Source organism: Portunus trituberculatus, chromosome 2, assembly GCF_017591435.1.
Source record: "Portunus trituberculatus isolate SZX2019 chromosome 2, ASM1759143v1, whole genome shotgun sequence".
NCBI classification, from domain to species: domain Eukaryota; kingdom Metazoa; phylum Arthropoda; class Malacostraca; order Decapoda; family Portunidae; genus Portunus; species Portunus trituberculatus.
The window spans coordinates 879,289-902,499 of NC_059256.1; the positions used below are offsets into that span (position 1 = coordinate 879,289).

Genomic DNA, 23,211 nt, shown 5'->3' on the forward strand with positions numbered 1-23,211 from the left:
GTGACTTTCCTCAAGGAACACACACACACACACACACACACACACACACACACACACACCGCGTAGTGTAGTGGTTAGCACGCTCGACTCACAATCGAGAAGGCCGGGTTCGAGTCCCGGGAACCAGCGAGGCAAATGGGCAAGCCTCTTAATGTGTGGCCCCTGTTCACCTAGCAGTAAATAGGTAGGGATGTAACTCGAGGGGTTGTGGCCTCGCTTTCCCGGTGTGTGTTGTGTGTTGATGTGGTCTCAGTCCTACCCGAAGATCGGTCTATGCATGAGCTCTGACCTCGCTCCGTAATGTGGAAGACTAGCTGGGTGACCAGTAGACGACTGAGGTGAATTACACACACACACACACACACACACACACACACACACACACAGAGAGAGAGAGAGAGAGAGAGAGAGAGAGAGAATTACACACACACACACACACACACACACACACACACACAGAGAGAGAGAGAGAGAGAGAGCTGTTGTAGATGGGCGGCGCCGTATCTACCAGTTGGTTCTCATTCAAACATGAGCTCTCTCATGTACATGAAGGGGGAACTCTGGATGGTTGAACTGGATGCAGGGGAAATGACAGAAAAATAGTTTGGGAACCACTGAATTCTAAACACTTGCGCGTCTGTCTGCCAACACTGGCAACTCAGATTTATCTGTAGTGTGGCTGACATGGTGGCCATTGGCCAACCGCTAATCTCTGCATCTCCTGTCACTGTGTGTTGGAAGAGCGAGGTAGGAGGGCAGGGTGAGTTGGATGTGCTGGATATATCGTTGTGGCATCAACTCTCAGCGTGGGATCTGAAAGTATTACGCATCACAGAGAGGACCTATTTTCGTGGTGAGTGTTTCCTTCATCCATTGTATATATATATATATATATATATATATATATATATATATATATATATATATATATATATATATATATATATATATATATATATATATATATATATATATATATATATATATATATATATTTTATCCTTTTTCTTTGTCGATTTTGAGGCAACTTGAAGTAGTTATTACTAGCTACAACTTATTAAATTGTTAATGGATTTCAATAAAAAATTATATTATAGAAATAATGGCAAGTTATTTATTTAAATTAAATAGTTCAAACTGATTTTTCTATAGCGTAAATGCACTACTTTGAGTACCCAATTAAATTTCTTCAGTAAATACAGTGGATGTACCGAGAACCATGCAGTAAGTCACTATTCATAGACCACCAGGCAAGAACCACTGAATGAATGGCTGGTGACTCAGCGCAAATTGTGAAGCACACGACCAGCATCTTGAAAATTTAGTCTAGCAAAGTTAGCTGTTTCCTTTTTTTTCCGCTTGGCAGCGTCATATAATTGATTTCTTTACCAATTTACTAACCAATTTCTTCGTATGAAATTAATTCATACTAAGACAAAGTTGTTGTTTTGGTAATTTGGAACCTTTACCCACTGTTACCCTGTGTTTGTTCCCTCCAGGCTGGCTTCGTGCTGACCACGGTGAGCGGGACTTAGGACAATGAAGACGAAGCTTTTAATCCCTCTGCTTCTGCTGTGTTGCCAAGGTAAGGTAGTCTACGAAATTCGTCTATATAAGATATTAACACACACACACACACACACACCGCGTAGTGTAGTGATTAGCACGCTCGACTTACAATCGAGAGGGCCGGGTTCGAATCCCAGTAAGCGGCGAGGCAAATGAGCAAGTCGCTTAATGTGTGGCCCCTGTTCACCTAGCAGTAAGTACATACGAGATGCAACTCGAGGGATTGTGGCCTCGTTTTCTCAGAGGGTGTTGTGTGTGTTGTGGTCTCAGTCCTACCCGAAGATCGGTCTATGAGCTTTGAGCTCGCTCCGTAATGGGGAAGACTGGCTGGATGACCGAGGTGAATTACACAAACTGCCTCATAGCTCAATGGTAAAGGAACCCTAGTCTGTGTTGGCTGGTAGCTGCCATGGCTGGCACAGTTGGAGCCTCACTAGAGGCTGGTCAACTCTGGGATTCTTCCGCTGACCCGGGTGGTGGATGGGGGCTTTGGTGCGTGAAGCCATAGATCGGTTACCGGAGATCGGTAACAATGAACTCTGAGCTCGCTCTTAGAGATGACTGGTGATTGCCGGTGCACGTGCTCGTGATCAGTGGGTGAAGCAGGTGAGAGGGGAGAAGGTAATAATGCTGTGTTACAGTAGGGGATGTAGGCTACTGAGTGATTCCCGTGTCCTCTCTTCCCGGTTCCCTTTGTGGTCCAAACCATTTCAGTGTCTGACAACTTCTACTACTTCCTACACTACACTACAACACCTTACACTTTTACACTCTCTTCAAATCAAAATTTAATAATGGCTTCACCACGCCCTGCCTCGGAGTCCCCCTCTGGGGAGGGGACCATAAATGTCCCCAGGTCGGACTGCCCTCTGCTGTCGACCTTGGGTGTCTTGACACTTCATCTAATACTTTCACTATCAATTTCTGCAACATTCGTGGCCTTCGTTCTAATTTTCAATCTGTGGAACACCACCTCACTAAACCTCATCTTCTCTTCCTAACCGAAACACAGTTGTCTGTGACTACTGACAGCAGCCCCTTTTCTGTTCCCTCCTACTTGCTCTATCCTCATTTTCAATCCAAAGCTGGATGTTGCGCATACGTGCGTAACGACACCACTGGTCTCGTGCCCACAATCTTGAATCTTCAGAATTTTCTACCATCTGGCTAAGACTTCAATGTCACTCTCTAACTAAATTCATCTGTGCTGTATACCTCTCACCTAATTCCTCTGACTATGTAAAATTCTTTGACTATTTGACTTCCAAGGTGGAGCACATCTTATCTCACTTTCCTTTTGCTGAGATCTCCATTTTAGATTTCAATGTTCACCACCAGCTTTGGCTTTCATCTTCTTTCACTGACCAACCTGGTGAACAAACCTTCAACTTTGCTATCCTTCATGACCTAGAGCAGCTAGTGAAGTTCACCCGTATTCCTGACCGCCTTGGAGACACGCCCAACATTCTTGATCTTTTCCTAACCTCCAACCCTTCTGCTTACTCTGTTAAACTTTCCTCTCCGTTGGGCTCCTCCGACCACAATCTAATTTCCGTTACCAGTTCTATCACTCCAGTGCAGCCTCAGGACCCGCCTAAGCGGAGGTGCTTCTGGCATTTTAACTCTGCTAAGTGGGAGGAACTAAGGCAGTACTATTCTGATTTCCTTGGGATGATTATTGTTTTCATGTCAGAGATCCTTCTCTTTGTGCCGAGCGCATAACAGAGGTGATTATCTCTGGCATGGAGCTATACATTCCTCATACTTTCTCTAACCCTAAAGCTAAAAAGCCTTGGTTTAACTCTGCTTGTTCTCGTGCTGTCAATGATAGAGAGGCGGCTCACAAACGGTTCCGTTCCAACTCAAACTCATGCCCTATATATTTCTGCCCGTAATCATGCCAAATCTATTCTCCAACTTACTAAAACTCTTTCATCAATAGAAAATGTCAAAGTCTTTCCAATTCTAACTCCTCTCGAGATTTCTGGCATCTAGCCAATAATATCTCTAACAACTTTACTTCTTCGTCTTTCCCTCCTTTACTTCATCCAGATGGCTCTACAGCTGTCTCTTCTTTTCTAAAGCTGAACTCTTCGCTCAAACCTTTGCTACCAACTCAACTTTGGATGATTCTGGGCATATTCCTCCTACTCCTCCACCCTCTGACTACTTCATCCCTAAAATTAAAATTCTTTATAAAGACGTTTTCCTGGCCCTCTCTGGCCTTGATTCTCGGAAGGCTTACGGTCCGGATGGAGTCCCTCCTGTTGTTCTCAAAACTGTGCTTCCGAACTACTGCCTGGTCAAACTCTTTCATCTGTGTCTCTCTACTTCTATTTATCCTTCTTGCTGGAAGTTTGCTCACATTCAACCTGTTCCAATCCTTCTAACTACCGCCCTATAGCTTTGATTTCCTAAAGCCTTTGCATCCTTAATAGGAAGATAATGAGGCATCTATCAGCTCACAACCTTCTCTCTGATTGCCAGTATGGTTTCCGTAAAGGCAGATCTACTGGTGATCTTCTTACAACTGAATCTTGGTCTCCTCTTTAGGGACTTCGGTGAAACCTTTGCTGTCGGCCTTGACATATCGAAAGCCTTCGATAGAGTCTGGCACAAATCTTTAATTTCTATACCCTCCTACGGATTCTATCCTTCTCTCTGTACCTTCATCTCCAGTTTCCTTTCCGATCGTTCTATTGCTGCTGTAGTAGACGGTCACTGTTCTTCCCTAAAACTATCAACAGTGGTGTTCCACAGGGTTCTGTCCTATCACCCACTCTCTTTCTATTATTCATCAATGATCTCCTAAATCTGACTCAATGCCCTATCCACTCCTATGCTGATGATACCACCTGCATTATTCAACAGCGTTCAACAGACGCCCAACCCAACAACAATTAAATGACTCAAGGCGAGATGCTATAGGACGCCTAACTTCTGATCTTTCACTTGTTTCTGATTGGGGCAGAGAAAACCTGGTTTTGTTCAATGCCTCAAAACTCAATTTCTACAACTATCTACTCGACATAACCTTCCAGACAACTATCCTCTCTTCTTCAATAACACTCAACTTCCCTCTCCTCTACATTAAACACACTCGGTCTATCCTTCACTAAAAATCTAAACTGGAAATTTCACATCTCTACTCTTGCTAAATCAGCTTCCAAGAAGTTAGGTGTCCTATGGCGTCTTCGTCCATTTTCTCTCCCTCCCAGCTGCTTGCTCTGTACAAGGGCCTTATCCGCCCGTGTATGGAGTATGGCTCTCATGTCTGGGGATCCACACACAGCTTTACTAAACAAGGTGGAATCTAAAGCTTTTCGTCTTATCAACTCTTCTCCTCTAACTGACTGTCTTGATTCTTTAAGTCACCGCCGCAATGTTGCATCTTTATCTGTCTTCTACCGCTGTTTTCATGCTGTCTGCTCTTCTGAACTTGCTAACTGCATGCCTTCCCCTCCTGCGGCCTCGCTGCACAAGACTCTCTACTTCTTCTCATCCCTATTCTGTCCATCTTCCTAATGCAAGAGTTAACCAGTATCTTCACTCCTTCATTCCCTACACTGGTAAACTCTGGAACTCTCTACCTGTGTCTGTATTTCCACCTGCCTATGACTTAAACTCTTTCAAAAGAGGAGTGTCAAGACACCTCTTACGTTAACTGGACCCTCCTTTTAGATTTTTTGTTTTTCTCTTTCTACTTTCCTCTTATGGCAACCAGCGGGATTTTTTTTTTCCAACACTTTGTTTGCCCTTGGCCAGTGCCCTTGTAATGTAAAAAAAAAAAAAAAAAAAAAATTTGCTGGAATTCATCAACCAAGCGAACTGAAATGATATCATTGATATGCTTTTGAGTGAGTTTTGCCAGACACACAGAGACATCTCACCCTTCAAAATATAGCGAAACATTGCGTTGTATTTCATCAGTTATCGATAACGTCTTCAGTGCATGCCAAAATATTGTCGTAACCTGATGCAGCAGCAGAAACAGGAAATGAAGAATAACATTATGGTAACAGGATGTTGTTGTACTTGATATTGACCCAGCCATAAACTTGCACGAGTGGGACCAGGAAACAGTGGAGCAGGAAGTCAAACTATTTACACAGGGTAGGCTGCCAGGGATTAGACTTAAATGCGCGGAAATGACCCAGACGGATGTCCAACACCAAAACAAGCCTCAATGATTTTGGGAAGTGTTTGTGTTCGAGTATAGTACACACGTGTGACTCCACGTGGCATTATCCAGGACTGGCGAACACAGGGGCCAATAAGCGAACTGGCTATCTTGGTTAGACCCATAAGAAACTGATCACCATAGCAGGTCAAACTTGTTTTGTTTCCACACGTGTTTCCCCACGTGGAGTCTTCCATGAATGGTAACTACAGTGACCAATAGCAAAATAGAAATCTTAGTAGGTCACTGAAACGCCAAGAGGAAAATGTCTTGTTTCCGACTGTGTACTACGGTTAAGAATTATTTTATTGTATTTTGTATGTGCCTTCGCTCTTATCAACGTGGAGTGGACTCTGAATGGTCAATGATAAACTGGGCGTGGAGAAAGAAATGATAGACATTGGGTATATAATAGGCTCAACAAACCAGAAGAGAGAGAAGGAGAGAAGGCAGAAACTGAGAATTTGTGGTTCTGGTCAAAAGAGGAGAGGAACCCGTAGAGTCATGGAATCGACCAAAATGAACTGACGATTTTTTTTGTTTCTTTTTCCACTAAACGGCTGGACACGTATTTGCCAGCCTCTTCCGCAAAACGAATCCTGATTGGTTTGTGACTTCACCTGCTCTCTCCCAACAGAGACAAGGAAAAGAGTGAAAAGGGGGAAGGAAAGTAGGGGGAGGCGCAGGTAGTAAGGATTGGATTTTATTTTAAGGCGCCGAAACATCTGTGGTTATTTGGCGTCGCTACAAGAATATAAAAAGACAAAATAGTTAATAAAAACTAACTAAAAGCAGTTAAAAACAATACAATAGCTAAGAAACTAAAAATACAATAATACTAAATAAAACATTAAAATATATATAATGAAATAAAATAAAATTCACATCTTTGGGAGAAGGCCAGCTTCTCCCAAAAACTTTAAAACGTCATGGCCTTGGGCCAGGCACTCTGGTTCAAGAACCTTTCAGAGATAATAGACACCGCTATCACTACCGCGACAGCGGTAGTGGTAGCGGTGTCTCAAGTCAGTCAAACTGGGGCACTCGACAACCAGGTGCCGAACCGTAAGTGGCACCAGACAGTCATCACAGTAAGGCTGAGGGCCCTGGTCAAAAGGCGTCTTTGTGTAAGGTACGTGTGACCTATGCGCAGTCGCGCCAATAAAGTCTGTAAACGGCGATCCCGGACATGGGTGTATGTCCAGTGAGGGATAGAGGAAATAGTGATCTCTCCCATTTTCGAGGTTGCGACCCCCGTTAGCCATCTCCTCTGCCAAATTGCTGCAACCGCCACACGAATTAAATGAAATACATCTCGAAACGGAACAGGGGCAGGAGATGGAGCGCGACTTACTGCCTCTTTAGCGAGGCGGTCTGCGTGTTTATTCCCAGAAGCACTAACGTGACCAGAGACCCGACAGAATCCAACACGACATCCTCTTCTAGTAAGTATATATATCCACTCTAGGGCTGATAAAACCAATGGGTTAAAGGAGATAGTGGAAGACAGAGCAGTAAGAGCACTGCGACACTCACTAAAAATTGTAAAAGACGAAACTGGGAGATTAAAGACGATCTGTAAAGCTAGGACAATGGCAGACAGCTCCGCAGTAAAGACAGATGCCACTGAAGGAAGGCTACCACCCTGACAAAAAGAGAGGAAGACCACACTGAACCCAACGCCTGCGTCGGATTTGGAACCATCAATAAAAATAGGGATGTCATCAGAATGAGTAAAAAAGTGTTCTATAAACCTTGTGTGGGACAGAGATGGTAGAAAATCCTTCTTGCCATCCATGGCAGGAGGGCATAATGATACAACAGGAAGCTGCCAATAACCAACTCGTGGGAGCCGGAAAGAGTAGACAGGAGTGGGGTCGTTAGATAAGTTCGCCATGAGATTTGCGACTTCATGGCCAAAAGGTTTAGTGAGACTTGGTCGAGTGACATATGCCTGCGAGCACGAGTCACTTAGTTCTGGCAACACGTCTCTACGATCACGAAAACTTCTCAGGTGGGGTCGTCTCTGTCCCGCTGCCTCTGCTATGTTGACTTTATGATTCGACATAGCGATGCTATTCTTGCTCCCACCCAAACATAACGGGAATGCGAGTTTATGATGAGCTAACGTGAGACATAAGGCTTATGCTTCATGTAAGTCATGGTGTTCGCCATCTTGTGGACTTATGTTTCCCTTATGTCGAATCATACTTTTATAAATACGGGCCCTGACTCCGCCTTTCCTCTTATTGGGAGATTTTAACCGCCGTCTCCCATTGTGGGATGAAGGTGCTAGTAATCCTCGTGGAGTTTTAATCTGTTCATTTATTGAGGATGAGGGATTGGAGGTTTTAAATTCTGGGGATGTTACATATTTCCACAGTCCTACTGGGAATTTTACAGCTATCGATCTTTCTCTGTGTACATCTAATTCTTTCCTTGATTTTAATTGGTGGTTTCTACCGGATTTACACGGTAGTGACCACTTTCCGATTTTATTACAATCTGTGAACTCTGAGCCGCACAGTCCCGGCCCCCACGCTGGGTTTTAGACAGGGCAGATTGGCCTTGATTCACAGACCTTAGCTCTTTTATCCGTCCGTTGGCTGACTTTTCTACTTGTGCTGAGGCTGTTGATTATTTTACCGATTTTTTACATTCAGTAGCGCTTCAGACAATCCCTAGGACGTCCGGTCGCTTTACTAAGCGTCCCGTTCCTTGGTGGAACGCAGCATGCACAAACGCTGTGAGAGAGAAACGGGCAGCTTTCTCTCGTCTCCGGCGACATCGTGGGGACCCGCAGTGTCTGGAAGCTTTTCGACGCTGCCGAGCTCGGCCCGCCGCGTTTTGAAAGAGGCACAAAGAGCCTCTTGGAAAGCCTATGTCTCTTCCATTAACGCCCGCACCCCTCTTACGGATGTCTTCAACAAAGTCCGCCGAATTGCTGGGAAGTATTCTGCTCCTTCCCCACCAGTTTTGTTGTCTGCTGGGCGGACGGTGGCAGACCCTAGGACTCTCGCCGACCTCTTTGCGGAGCACTTTGCCAGTGTTTCCCGGAAGGATCCTGCAGCCCCGGCGCACGTCACCGCCAGAGAATGGAATCTCTCGGCATAAATTTTTCTTCCACTGGAGGGGAGTCTTATAATGTCTCCTTCTCTGCCTCCGAGTTGCGGACTGCTTTGTCCCAGTGTCATGACTCTTCTCCTGGCCCAGATGATATTCCTTATGCCTTCTTGCGCCACATGTCTGACAGTGCTTTTAACTTTTTATTAAATCTTTATAATATGATTTGGCATACCGGTGACTTTCCATCTTGGGCTGAGGCAGTGGTTCTCCCATTTCCGAAGCCTTCAGGCTACGAACTATCGTCCTATATCTTTGACATCCTGCATTTGTAAAGTGTTAGAAAAGATGGTAAATGTAAGACTCATGTGGTACTTGGAGAGGGGGAAGTATTTGTCATCGGTACAGTATGGTTTCCGAAAGATGAGGTCTACTACTGATGCTCTTTTATCCCTAGAGTCTTCTATTTGTGAGGCCTTTTATAATCACCACCACCAGGTAACAGTCTTTTTGACCTGGAGAAGGCCTACGACACAGCTTGGTGTCATGGCATTTTACGTTCCTTGTATAATTTTGGACTCCATGGCCACCTTCCTATTTTTATCCAGCAGTTTTTATCCAGACGTCTTTTATGGATTCGAGTGAGGAGTGTTCTCTCTGATGCTACTACTCTGAATGACGGTGTCCCACAGGGAAGTATTCTTAGTGTTACGCTATTCGCAGTCTCCATAAATGGCGTTATAGGTACTCTACCAGATGGCGTTCACACCTCCTTATATATTGATGATTTATGTATTTCCTTTGCTGCTGCTAGGATGTCACTGATTGAGCGCAAGCTCCAACTGGCAATCAATAGGATGTCCGGTTGGGCCAACATGAACGGTTTTCGATTCTCCACCTCGAAGACCGTAGCCGTGCATTTTTGTCGCAACCTTGGTGTACATCCAGACCCTTATTTATATTTAGCCAATAGACGCCTCTCATGCGTGGAGGAGACTCAATATCATGGCCTATTGTTTGACAACAGTCTTACTTGGGTTCCCCATTTCCGTTCTCTTGAAGCGTCTCGCAGGATGGCACTATCCCCTCTTCGTGTTTTAAGTCACGCCGCTTGGGGTGCGGACAGGGACACTTGCTGCTTCTTCACCGTACATTTATACTTCCCAAGCTGGAATACGGCTGTGAGATCTACTCATCCGCAACGGATGCACGACTACGCACGCTTGACTCCGTGCATCATGCTGGGGTCCGCTTGGCTACGGGTGCATTTCGGACATCTCCAATACCTAGCCTTCTAGTGGATGCTGGTTTCTGGCCGCTCGACCTCCGGCGCCAGTCTTCGATGCTCCGGTGTTGGTTTCGCACCCACCGTCTTCCTGATTCTGTCCCTTGTCTGTCAATATTGCGGGACTCGTGCTCGCAGGCGTATGTCACTCGACCGAGTCTACCTAAACCTTTTGGCCATCGAGTTGCAAATCTCATGGCGGATTATCTATCGACCCCACTCCTGTGTACTCTTTCCGGCTCCCACGAGTTGGTTATTGGCAGCTTCCTGTTATCTCATTATGCCCTCCTGCCATGGATGGCAAGAAGGATTTTCTGCCAGCTCTGTCCCACACACGGTTTTTAGAACACTTTTTTATCCATTCTGATGATATCCCTGTTTTTACTAATGGTTCCAAATCAGACGCAGGCGTTGGGTTAAGTGTGGTTTTCCCCTCTTTTTATCGATGTGGCAGCCTTCCTTCAGTGGCATCCGTCTTTACTGCGGAGCTGTCTGCCATAGTCCTAGGTTTACAGATAATTTTTACTCTCCCGGTTTCGTCTTTTACAATTGTTAGTGACTCTCGCAGTGCTCTTACTTCTCTTCTCTCTCTTGCACTATATTTCTTAACCCTTTGATTTTAACAGCCCTGGAGTGGCTATATCTTCTTACCAACGAGGATATCGTGTTGGGTTCTGTTGGGTCCCTGGTCACGTAGGTGTTTCCGGGAATGAACACGCAGATCGCCTTGCTAAAGAGGAAGGAAGTCGCGCTCCATCTCCTGCCCCTGTTCCGTTTGGAGACCTATTTCATTTTATTCGTGTGGCTATTGCAGCAATTTGGCAGAGGAGATGGCTAACGGGGGTCTCAACTTCGAAAATGGGAGAGGTGACAACTTCCACTATCCCTCAGTGGACATACACCCATATCCGGGATCGACGTTTACAGACTTTATTGGCGCGACTTCGTATAGGTCACACGTACCTTACACAAAGGTACCTGTTGACCAGGGACCCTCAACCTTACTGTGATGACTGCCTGGTGCCGCTTACGGTGCGGCACCTACTAGTGGAGTGCCCAAGTTTGACTGACTTAAGACACCGCTATCTCTACCGGTAGAGATAGCCTCCACAATATGGATTGTGGAGGCTACATTACTAATCCTTTGGGGGTCCAGTGTGCAGGGGGCTGGCGCGTAACCTTTCGGGCGTCAGGGGTGGGGGGAGGAAGTAAGGTAATGTTAGGTGAGGTTACACTAGTTAACGTGGTTGACTTACCATAACTAACGCCACTACTAACTGCTCCTACCAGAGACAGGAGAAAGAAATATTCTTAGATATAAAGTATGTAATGGTTTCATGGTTTATATTAGGTTAGCAGCAAGTGAGGTTGACAGTTGTTTATTTCATGTGATCATCATATTCTAAGGGATCTTCATTAGTAGTCGTAGTAGTAGTAGTAGTAGTAGTAGTAGTAGTAGTACTATTTTTTATTATCCTTATTATTGAATGTTTTTAATAACAAATTCTGATTATCATATTGTGAGGGGTTTTCTTTAGTAGTAGTAGTAGTAGTAGTAGTAGTAGTAGTAGTAGTAGTAGTAGTAGTAGTAGTAGTAGTAGTAGTAGTAGTAGTAGTTTTGTTATTACTGTTTTTTATTATCCTTATTATCACATGTTTCTGATAACAAATTCTGTAAACAAGTAGCATTTCTACCTCTGATTCAATTCCAGCAGTGTGGAGCACCAGACCACCACAAATTGACGGTGAAGAAATGCAAGATGTAGAAGAGTTTGGTGACCTGATCCTGCACTGCCGAGGCTCCAAGGCCCTACACTGGGACAATGTTGATGTCAGTATTCATTTTTTTTTTTTTTTTTTGACAAGTAAACAATATAATTCATGGATATTCATTCATTAGTCATATTGAGTTAAAATTATTTTCATTTTTTAATTTCCACAGTATAGACTATACGTATATAGGCATGGTAAATTTCATAAATCTTCTTTATCCTTTGATTTGGAAAATATTCAGTTACATCTAAATGTAGCTTATCTTTACTGTCTTGCACCATGTTTACTTCCACTTTCATTCCATTTACTGGTAGACTCAGAAAGTCCTCCTTCTGTGTTTCCTTCTGCCTACAGCTCCACTGTTCCAGGAGCTACTAAGATAAGTCAGAAGAAATAATATACAGGGTGGGGCGTGGAAACTTCCCGATTTGAAATGCGTCTGTTTATGGCAACACTATAGTCCTGCTCCTCCAACAATGTGGATTGGGTGCGGCTTGTTGGGGAATTCCCGCTGTACAGTGGTGAAGCATGTCTCATAGCCAGTGATGCAGCAGAGTTCTAATAGTAGTAAAACTTAAGCAAATATGGTCAGCAAATATACATACGCATTTAGCCTTAGTATTACAACGTATGAGAGAGCAGTAAACTTATTATTGATAATATATTCATAAGCCTGGCAAGAAACGTGGCATACATATTTTACAGTGTTGCTAAAAAAAAATAATATACTTATAAAGAGGTTTCCTTGCGGTTTGGGATGAGTAAATAGTTCCATAGTTGTAATTAGATTATATCGTGAAGGAAAGTACTTTAAAATAAGCTGACATAAGTAAGAAAAAAACTACATTCAAATCTTCACGGCAGCAACACCAATCACGCCCGCTATCCATACAGGTGATGGGAGGTCAGCTGCGGTGTCCTTGACCAGGAAGAAGAGAGGGGAGGAAGAGGGAGGGTAAGAGAGAGGAGGAAGAGGAAAGAGGGGTAGACAACGAGGGATTAAAGGTATGGCAGCGCTGTCCTCCCGCTACTTCCCATGGGGGCCGCACCCAATCCACATTCTTAGACGAGCAGGACTATAGTTGTGATAGAGTGGGGAGGGGCTAGAAAGGAGGGGGTGGGTGGGAGGGTTGTTTTCACACCCGTGTCAGTTGGAAATATGCAGTGGTCAAGGGAGGAGCGCGCTTTTGCTGTCGAGGCGTATTTCTCTAAAGGCCGTTCTGTCATCGCAGTGCACGCTAGCGTGCCTTCAGATGTCACTTTGGAATCCCTCCTCGAGGCCTTGTTCCTGATCACAAATCAATTTCATTGTGGGTGGATGCCTTCAGAGAAACGAGGTGTTTCCAAAAGAAGAAGAGGACCAACAAAGACCGTTAGAACACCTGAGAATGTGGAACGGGTCCGCCAGTCTATGCTGCAGTCCCCCAGGCGTTCCGCTCGGAAACATTCAGCTGCTCTTGGCATGTCAACACTTTCTCTTCGTCGAATTCTCCACGATGAACTCCATCTTCACCCATACAAAATGGTTTTGGTCCAACAACTGACGGAACGTGATTATGTAACCCGACAAACATCATGTGAGCAGCTGGTTGACACCTTACCCAACGGTGCACTTGTGTTCTTCTCAGTTGAGGCACATTTTCACCTTAGTGGCTGTGTGAGCAAGCAAAATATGAGATACTGGTGTGAAACAAATCCCAGAGAACTTCATGAGAGACCCCTTCATTCGGATCGTGTCATGGTATGGTGTGCAGTGTTAAGAGTAGGCATCATTGGCCCTTACTTTTTCCAAGAAAACGGTGGTGCCGTAACAGTGACTTCAGAGCGCTATGTGACAATGCTCAGAGAGTTTTTTATGCCTGCTCTCATTAATATGGACCTGGATAATGACAACGTGTGGTTCCAGCAAGATGGGGCCACAGCCCACACTGCACGCATTTCAATGGGATTCCTGAGAGAAGCTTTTCCCGACCGACTGATTTCCCTAAGAGGAGACTTAAACTGGCCTGCGCGCTCACCTGATTTAGCCCCTTGTGATTATTTCCTATGGGGATATCTCAAATCCCTGGTTTATAACGACCGTCCACAGACCCTGGAAAACCTATAGAACACCATCCGAACTGAAATAGCCAATATACCGCTCAACATGCTAAAGAGAGTAGACCAAAGCTTCCGAAATCGTCTGAATCAGTGTATTGACAATGGAGGTGGACATTTAAAAGATATTGTCTTTAAAACAGTGGTAAAGTAAATCTCCCATGTTATGTGAAAGGCATAAAAGAAGAATAAAGAATTGTGAAGTGTGAACAGGTTTTTATTTCATTCTCAAATCGGGAAGTATCCGCGCCCCAACCTGTACCTTCTTCCCCAGCCCTAGTACTGGTGTTTTCTTTTTGGGATTGGCTGGATTATCCATTTTGTAGGCCAAGCCACAGCATGTGATGTTTTAGCTCAAGGAAAGCAATGTAGTGTTGTTGGTTTGAGAGATGCTGCATGTCTCACTGCCTTGAGTTTTGACCATCAGTTTGTAGGTAAACAAATGCATCTCGATATTCTCTAGACAACTTTCATTTCTTTTCCTTCTTATTTTCTAGGCTTTATTGCTCAGCTTATATTTACGTTTTCCTTAATTCTTTGCATTGTTACTGATATTTATCTTTATTAATACACTTATCAACAAGATAAATATGAAATAAAACAAACAGTCAAGCACAAAAGTAAAGTGTATATTTTCGTAGGCCAACACAGCTTCGTACTACTTGGCACTGTGCCTTGTCTGCCAAGTGGATACTTGGCACTTGAATAAAAAAAAATTTTGTATCCGTTTTTGCTCTCCTCAGTCCTTCTTCCTGAACCCCCTTAATTTAGCGAATAGCACTAACTCAGTATGCAATAGCACTAGTTGAGGGGGTGCTGTGAACCTTCCATTAAAGCTAGTTGTGATTTCGCTGAATGTTTCCCTTTGTGTCTCACAACTCAACGGGGCAGTCACAGCCTATCCTCTAAAGACAACTCTCCTTCACACAAAACTACATGCACTTACCACACATACACCCTTCACTCCAAATCAAAATTTAAAAGAAAAATGGGACCCGAAATAAACAACGCCTCGGAGTCCCCCTCTGGGGAGGAGACCAAAAATGTCCCCGGGTCGGACACCTCTCCTGTTGAAGACCACAAATGCCTTGACACCTCCCTCAACTTTTTCTACATTAACTTCTGCAACATTCGCGGTCAGAGATCTGATTTTCAATCTGTGGAACACCACCTCTCCTCTACTAAACCTCATCTTCTTTTCCTCACCGAAACACAGCTGTCTGAGGCAACTGACAGTAGCCCCTTCTCTGTTCCCTCCTACTTTCTCTATTCTCATTTTCATTCCGAAGCTAGATGTTGCGTCTATGTATTTTACTTGCTCTCGTGCCCACGCTCTTGAGTCTTCCGAATTTTCCACCATCTGGCTACGACTTAACAGTCACTCTCAAACTAAATTAATCTGTGCTGTTTATCTCTCCCCTAACTCTTCTGACTATAGTAATTTCTTCGACTACTTAACTTCTAAAGTGGAGCACATTCTGTCCCTCTACCCTTTCGCTGAGATTTCCATTCTTGGAGATTTCAATGTTCACCACCAGCTTTGGCTTTCCTCTCCCTTCACTGACCACCCTGGTGAACTAGCCTTCAACTTTGCTATCCTCCATGACCTAGAGCAACTGGTGCAACACCCTACTCGTATTCCTGACCGTCTTGGAGACACGCCCAACATTCTTGATCTCTTCCTCACCTCTAACCCTTCTGCTTATGCTGTCACCCTTTCATCTCCGTTGGGCTCCTCCGATCACAATCTCATTTCTGTATCTTGTCCTATTTTCCAATCCCTCCGCAGGATCCCCAAAGCGAAGGTGCCTCTGGCGTTTTGCCTCTGCCAGTTGGGGGACCTGAGGAGGTATTATGCTGATTTTCTCTGGAATGATTATTGCTTCCGTGTCAGAGACCCATCTCTTTGTGCTGAACGCATAACAGAGGTGTTAGTATCTGGCATGGAGACGTACATTCCTCATTCTTTTTCTCAACCTAAACCTTCTAAACCTTGGTTTAACTCAGCCTGTTCTCGTGCTATACATGATAGAGAGGTTGTCCACAAAAGATACTTGAGCCTTCCATCTCCTGAATCTCATACACTTTATATCTCTGCCCGGAATCATGCCAAGTCTGTTCTTCAACTTGCCAAACACTTTTTCATAAATAGGAAATGTCAAAATCTTTCAAACTCAAACTCCCCTCAAGACTTCTGGCATCTAGTCAAAAACATCTCACTTCTTCATCTTTCCCTCCTTTATTTCATCCTGATAGCACCACTGCCATCTCTTCTGTCTCTAAAGCTGAACTCTTTTCTCAAACCTTTGCTCATAACTCCACCTTGGATGATTCTGGGCTTGTCCCTCCCTCTCCTTCTCCCTCTGACTATTTCATGTCTACAATAAAAATTCTTCGTAATGATGTTTTCCATGCCCTTGCTGGCCTAAACCCTCGGAAGGCTTATGGACCTGATGGGGTCCCTCCTATTGTTCTCAAAAACTGTGCTTCTGTGCTTGCACCTTGCCTGGCCAAACTCTTCCAACTTTGTCTATCGACTTCTACCTTTCCTTCCTGCTGGAAGTTTGCCTACATTCAGCCTGTTCCTGAAAAGGGTGACCGTTCTAATCCCTCAAACTACCGTCCTATAGCTTTAATCTCTTGCTTGTCTAAAGTTTTGAATCTATCCTGAATAGGAAGATTCTCAAACATCTGTCACTTCACAATCTTCTGTCTGATCGCCAGTATGGCTTCCGTCAAGGTCGCTCTACTGGTGATCTTCTGGCTTTCCTTACTGAGTCTTGGTCATCCTCTTTTAGAGATTTCGGTGAAACTTTTGCTGTTGCGTTAGATATATCAAAAGCTTTTGATAGAGTCTGGCATAAAGCTTTGATTTCAAAACTGCCCTCCTACGGCTTCTATCCTTCTCTCTGCAACTTTATCTCAAGTTTCCTTTCCGACCGCTCTATTGCTGCTGTGGTAGACGGCTACTGTTCTTCTCCTAAACCTATTAATAGTGGTGTTCCTCAGGGTTCTGTCCTGTCACCCACTCTCTTTCTATTATTCATTAATGACCTTCTTAACCAAACTTCTTGCCCTATCCACTCCTACGCTGATGATACCACCCTACATCTTTCCACGTTCTTTCAGAGACGTCCAACCCTTCAGGAAATCAACAGATCACGCAGGGACGCCACGGAACGCCTGACTTCCGATCTTTCTAAGATTTCCGATTGGGGCAGAGAAAATCTAGTAGTTTTCAATGCCTCAAAAACTCAATTCCTCCATCTATCAACTCGACACAACCTTCCAGACAACTATCCCCTCTTCTTCAATGACACTCAACAGTCTCCCTCTTCCACAATGAATATCCTCGGTCTGTCCTTTGCTCATAATCTTAACTGGAAACTTCACATCTCATCTCTTGCTTCTATGAAGTTAGGTGTTCTGAGACGTCTCCGACAGTTTTTCTCGCCCCTCCAACTACTTACTCTGTATAAGGGCCTTATCTCTCCCTGAATGGAGTACTCTTCGCATGTTTGGGGGGGATTCCAGTCACACAGCTTTGCTTGATAGGGTGGAATCGAAAGCTCTTCGTTTCATCAACTCCCTTCCTCTCATTAACTGTCTTCACTCTTTCTCACCGCCGAAATGTTGCATCCCTTTCTATCTTTTATCGCTATTTTCATGGTAAATGTTCTACTGATCTTGCTAACTGCATGCCTCCCCTTCTCCTGCGGCCACGCTGCACAAGGCTTTCTTCTTCCTCTCATCCCTATTCTGTCCAACTCCCTAATGCAAGAGTTAACCAGTATTCTCAATCATTCATCCCTTTCACTGGTAAACTCTGGAACTCCCTCCCTGCATCTGTATTTCCGAATTCCTACAATTTGTCTTCTTTTAATAGGGAGGTATTGAGGCATTTGCTCCCCCTAATTCTGGCTGACGGTTTTGGCACTTTTTACACTTTTTAGAGAGCCAGCACTCAAATGGGCCTTTTTAACTATCTTTTTTTTGCCCTTGGCTGTCTCTCTTCCCTACGTAAGAAAAAAAAAATGGTACTGCAAAGGATATGAGATCAGCCATCTAAGTACCCTGAAAATCTTCTTGTGAACCCCTTCGTGTTTGGTAACCTCAGGTTGAGAATCAGATGGGAACCGCCTTGTCGTGGTGGGGGCTTGCGTGCCCTGTGACCTGGCGAGCTAGGCTAGAGGGGCTTAGGCCCTGCTCTGCCCTTTCGAGGGGAGAGGGCTACCCATGCTAGTAAGGTCGCCAGTGAGGGGCCAGACTAAATGGTTCCTACGTAGGCTGCCAGTGGACCAGCGGAGCCACCCGCTGGAGGATCGCCCAATAGGGGCCGTCCTGTGCTGGATGGTTGGGTGTCCAGGCTGGGATGCTTTGGGAGGGGTCTCAGCTCTGTCGTGGACAAACATTCGTATCATGTGGGGCCTTTTTAAAACGACTGGTCCGCATGGGGACGAGGTACCCGTCCACGGCAGCCAGCGCTCCTCCCATTGTAGTCCCAGTAGGTGGTTTCCTTGCCCTGGAGCCAATTTTTGTGTAACTTTATATATGGTTAAACACAAAAACTGTCAGGTTCTCGTGAGGTGGCTGACCTGGCCCGCGAGACGTCATCTTCAGGTCTGAGTGGGAAGGAGGATTCCCTCCACAAGGGCCTCCCACAGCAGTCTCCTGTTCTGGGAGTTCTTCTGAGGACGCATTTCTGCTGCATATGACTCCTTGTGATGGTAAATGTTAATCCATCTTTTTCTTATCACGCCTTGCACTCACTTCTCAAGGTGTATGGCACGGTTCTTCGCATTCGACTTGTTTATGATAAGGACTTTCCTTCTAACCGCTGCTATGTAACGTTTCTGTCATGTGATGAAGCCCGTTTGGCTTATGAACATGTAGCATCTCTGCCCTTGCTGGCTCTGGCTTTAAAACAGAATTTCTCCAGTCACGTAATATTTCAGACAGTGACATGGATTACATCCCAAATCTTTTTGAAAACTATTCAGAGAATTCAGTTCCTGAAGTCCGCCAGATCCCGCCTCCACGTTGGTTTGTGGCGTACTACAGAAATGGGCGGGAATTTCATCCATGCCTCCCGGTACCTGTCCAAAGAGATCGGCACGATTCCTGAGGGAAACCTCAAGAAATATGGAAGGGGTGCTAGTGCGAGCTAAAGATATCACGCAGGCAAGGATGTTGCAACATCTCCCATGCCCTTCTGACAGCATGTTTGAGACTATTAAGGCTCATCCCACCTTTAATTACAGTAAAGGTTGTGTGTACAGTCAGGATCTTTATGAATTTCCTGAGAGGAAATACTAGCAATGTGTCCTAACTCAGTCCAGAAGGTGACTAAGATGAGGAACTCCTCCAACATGGTCCTTCTCACCTTTTTGGTTCCACCCTCCTGACCGTGTTAATATCGGTCCTATCAATCTTAGGGTGAGGCGTTTTGTTTCTCGCCCTCTTCAGTGTTTCTCATGCTATGGGTACGGTCACGGCAAAAGCTCCTGTAAGGAAGCTTCTCGATGTGGTAATTGCTCTGCACTAGACTCACATTCTGAGGAGCATTGCAATGCTGCTGCTTATTGTTTCCATTGCCGTGATGCTCACCAGGTACGTTCCAGGCAATGCCCCAGGTATCGCCTGGAGCAGGACATTCTACAGCTTGCTAACACTCAGTTCATCAGCCTTGGTAGCGCCCGCCGTGAACTCCTGTACCGCCAGAAGGACGGTACTGGTGCGACATCCTATGCTTCATTGGCCGCTCGCTCTTCAGCTGAGTCTGCCGGTCCGAAGACACTCCTCCTGCTACCTCTCGCTCTGTTGGGGCGGGTGGTCCTGTTCATTTGGCCAATAGGTTTGCCCTTTTGTCCGATGACTCAGTTGAGTCATCTCTTAAGAAGTGACGAGAATAATACGGACTTGACCAAAGTCACCCATGTAGTGGATGTCCATTTGCCACCTGTATCGCCTAAGCCTTTGAAGGGCCTGACCAAACGGCACCGCGGCTCTGCGGAGTCGATAGATTTAGCTCAGCCTAAGCAATCTAAGGTTTCTCCCGGTGCACATGATCGTGAGTCCTCCAGGGACCGCTCTGCAATGGTAGCTCCAGTAGTTTCTGTCCAGCCTTCTGTGACGCCCTCCGTCTCAGATCGGGCTTCTTGTGATGAGGACGGTCTTAGCATGGAGACGTCCGATGATATTGTCACAGCCGTCCCTCGTGGACCCACTGTATCAAAAGTGCAGTCCAGCCTGACCCTCGTCCTCCGAGGACCGGTAGGAGTGATGATGGTTCGCATCACTCACCGGTAGGCCGAAAGGCTGCGGTCCAACGACCCGGCACATCTCAACTCCCGGTGTCTTCTCGTCGTTTGATTATTTCTAGTCAGGTGAGTCACGGGCAGCCTTCAAAAGGCTCGCCCGTCCACTGCACCTAAATAGTCATCTTCAAGCTTCTACAGTGGAACTGTAGAGGCCTTCGCGCCTCGTGGGGAACTCCGAGCTTTGCTGTCGGAGTTCTCTCCAGCCTGTGTAGCTCTACAAGAGACTATGCTAGGTGATAGTACTTATTCTAGTCCTCCTGGCTATCGTGCCTTTTTAGCACTCCTTTCCTGACCAGGGCCACCACGGTGGCACAGCTATTCTAGTCCGTCAGGATATACCTGTTGTCCCTTGCAACTCAACTCTCCCTTCAGGTGGTTGCTGTTAAGGTCTTTATGGGACGATCCTACACCATTTGCAGTTTATATCTCCTCCTCGGCTTCCTGTCTCCAGGGGTGAGCTTGACGGCCTGGTGCGTCAGCTGACTCCGCCTTTTCTTTTGTTGGGAGATTTTAACGGCCGTCACCCATTGTGGGATGAAGGTGCTAGTAATCCTCGTGGGGTTTTAATCGGTTCTTTTATTGAGGATGAGGGATTGGAGGTTTTAAATTCTGGGGATGTTACACATTTCCACAGTCCTACTGGGACTTTTACAGCTATCGATCTTTCTCTGTGTACATCTAATTCTTTCCTTGATTTTAATTGGCCACTTTCCGATTTTATTGGAATCTGTGAACTCTGAGCCACAGTCCCGGCCCCACGCTGGGTTTTAGACAAGGCAGATTGGCCTCGATTCACAGACCTTAGCTCTTTTATCCGTCCGTTGGCTGACTTTTCTACTTGTGCTGAGGCTGTTGATTATTTTACCGATTTTTACATTTCAGTAGCGCTTCAGACAATCCCTAGGACGTCAGGTCGCTTTACTAAGCGTCCCGTTCCTTGGTGGAACGCAGCATGCACTAAAGCTGTGAAAGAGAAACGGGCAGCTTTCTCTCGTCTCCAGCGACATCGTGGGGACCCGCAGTGCTTGGAAGCTTTTCGGCGCTGCCGAGCTCGGGCCCGCCGCGTTTTGAAAGAGGCACAAAGAGCCTCTTGGAAAGCTTATGTCTCTTCCATTAATGCCCACACCCCTCTTACGGATGTCTTTAACAAAGTCCGCCGAATTGCTGGGAAGTATTCTGCTCCTTCCCCACCAGTTTTGTTGTCTGCTGGGCGAACGGTGGCAGACCCTAGGACTGTCGCCGACCTCTTCGCGGAGCACTTTGCCAGTGTTTCCCGGAGGCATCCTGCAGCCCCGGGCGCACGTCACCGCCAGAGAATGGAATCTCTCGGCATAAATTTTTCTTCCACTGGAGGAGTCTTATAATGTCCCTTCTCTGCCTCCGAGTTGCGGACTGCTTTGTCCCAGTGTCATGACTCTTCTCCTGGTCCAGATGACATTCCTTATGCCTTTTTGCGTCACATGTCTGACAGTGCTTTTAACTTTTTATTAAATCTTTATAATATGATTTGGCATACCGGTGACTTTCCATCTTCTTGGGCTGTGGCAGTGGTTCTCCCATTTCCGAAGCCTGGGAAAGATCATCTCCAGGCTACGAATTACCGTCCTATATCTTTGACGTCTTGTATTTGTAAAGTGTTAGAAAAGATGGTAAATGTAAGACTCATGTGGTACTTGGAGAGGGGGAAGTACTTGTCATCGGTACAGTACGGCTTCCGAAAGATGAGGTCTACTACTGATGCTCTTTTATCCCTAGAGTCTTCTATTTGTGAGGCCTTCGCTAATCACCACCATCAAGTAACTGTATTTTTGACCTGGAGAAGGCCTACGACACGGCTTGGTGTCATGGCATTTTACGTTCTTGTTTAATTTTGGCCTCCGTGGCCACCTTCCTATTTTTATCCAGCAGTTTTTATCCAGACGTCTTTTACGGGTTCGAGTGGGAGTGTTCTCTCCGATGCTACTGCTCTAAATGACGGTGTCCCACAGGAAGTATTCTTAGTGTTACGCTATTCGCAGTTGCAATAAATGGTGTTATAGATACTCTACCAGATGGCGTTCACAGCTCTTTATATGTGGACGACTTGTGCATCTCTTTGCTGCTGCTAGGATGTCACTGATTGAGCGCAAGCTCCAACTGGCAATCAATAGGGTGTCCAGTTGGGCCAACATGAACGGTTTTCGATTCTCCACCTCAAAGACCGTGTCTATGCATTTTGTCGCAATCGTGGTGTCCATCCAGATCCCGATTTATATTTAGCCAATAGACGCATCTCATGTGTGGAGGCCACTCGATATCTTGGCCTATTGTTTGACAACCGTCTTACTTGGGTTCCCATTTCCGTTCTCTTAAAGCGTCTTGCAGGACGGCACTATCCCTTCTTCGGGTTTTAAGTCACACCTCTTGGGGTGCGGACAGGGACACGTTGCTGCTTCTTCACCGTACACTCATACTTCCAAAGCTGGAATACGGCTGTGAGATCTACTCATCCGCAACGGATGCACGACTACGCACGCTTGACCCCGTGCATCATGCTGGGGTCCGCTTGGCTACGGGTGCATTTCGGACATCTCCAATACCTAGCCTTCTAGTGGATGCTGGTTTCTGGCCGCTCGACCTCCGGCGCCAGTCTTCGATGCTCCGGTGTTGGTTTCGCACCCACCGTCTTCCTGATTCTGTCCCTTGTCTGTCAATGTTGCGGGACTCGCGTTCGCAGGCGTATGTCACTCGACCGAGTCTCCCTAAACCTTTTGGCCTTCGAGTGGCAAATCTCATGGCGGATTTATCTATCGACCCCACTCCTGTGTACTCTTTCCGGCTCCCACGAGTTGGTTATTGGCAGCTTCCTGTTATCTCATTATGCCCTCCTGCCATGGATGGCAAGAAGGATTTTCTGCCAGCTCTGTCCCACACACGGTTTTAGA

At 45.7% G+C, this 23,211-nt stretch overlaps 1 protein-coding gene across 2 annotated transcripts in view; it reads left to right on the plus strand.

Moving 5' to 3' along the window:
• The first annotated feature begins 484 nt into the window (after positions 1–484).
• The window catches only part of LOC123507267, a 48,011-nt gene continuing 25,284 nt past the window's right edge, over positions 485–23,211 (plus strand). Inside the window, exons 1-3 of one of the 2 annotated variants that reach the window (XM_045260042.1) lie at positions 485–853; positions 1,500–1,585; positions 11,810–11,928. In XM_045260042.1, coding sequence (XP_045115977.1) covers positions 1,540–1,585; positions 11,810–11,928 — 165 coding nt within the window. In that variant the 5' untranslated portion in view covers positions 485–853; positions 1,500–1,539. The remainder of the gene's footprint in view (positions 854–1,499; positions 1,586–11,809; positions 11,929–23,211) is intronic. The other variant, XM_045260050.1, reaches the window with a different exon arrangement.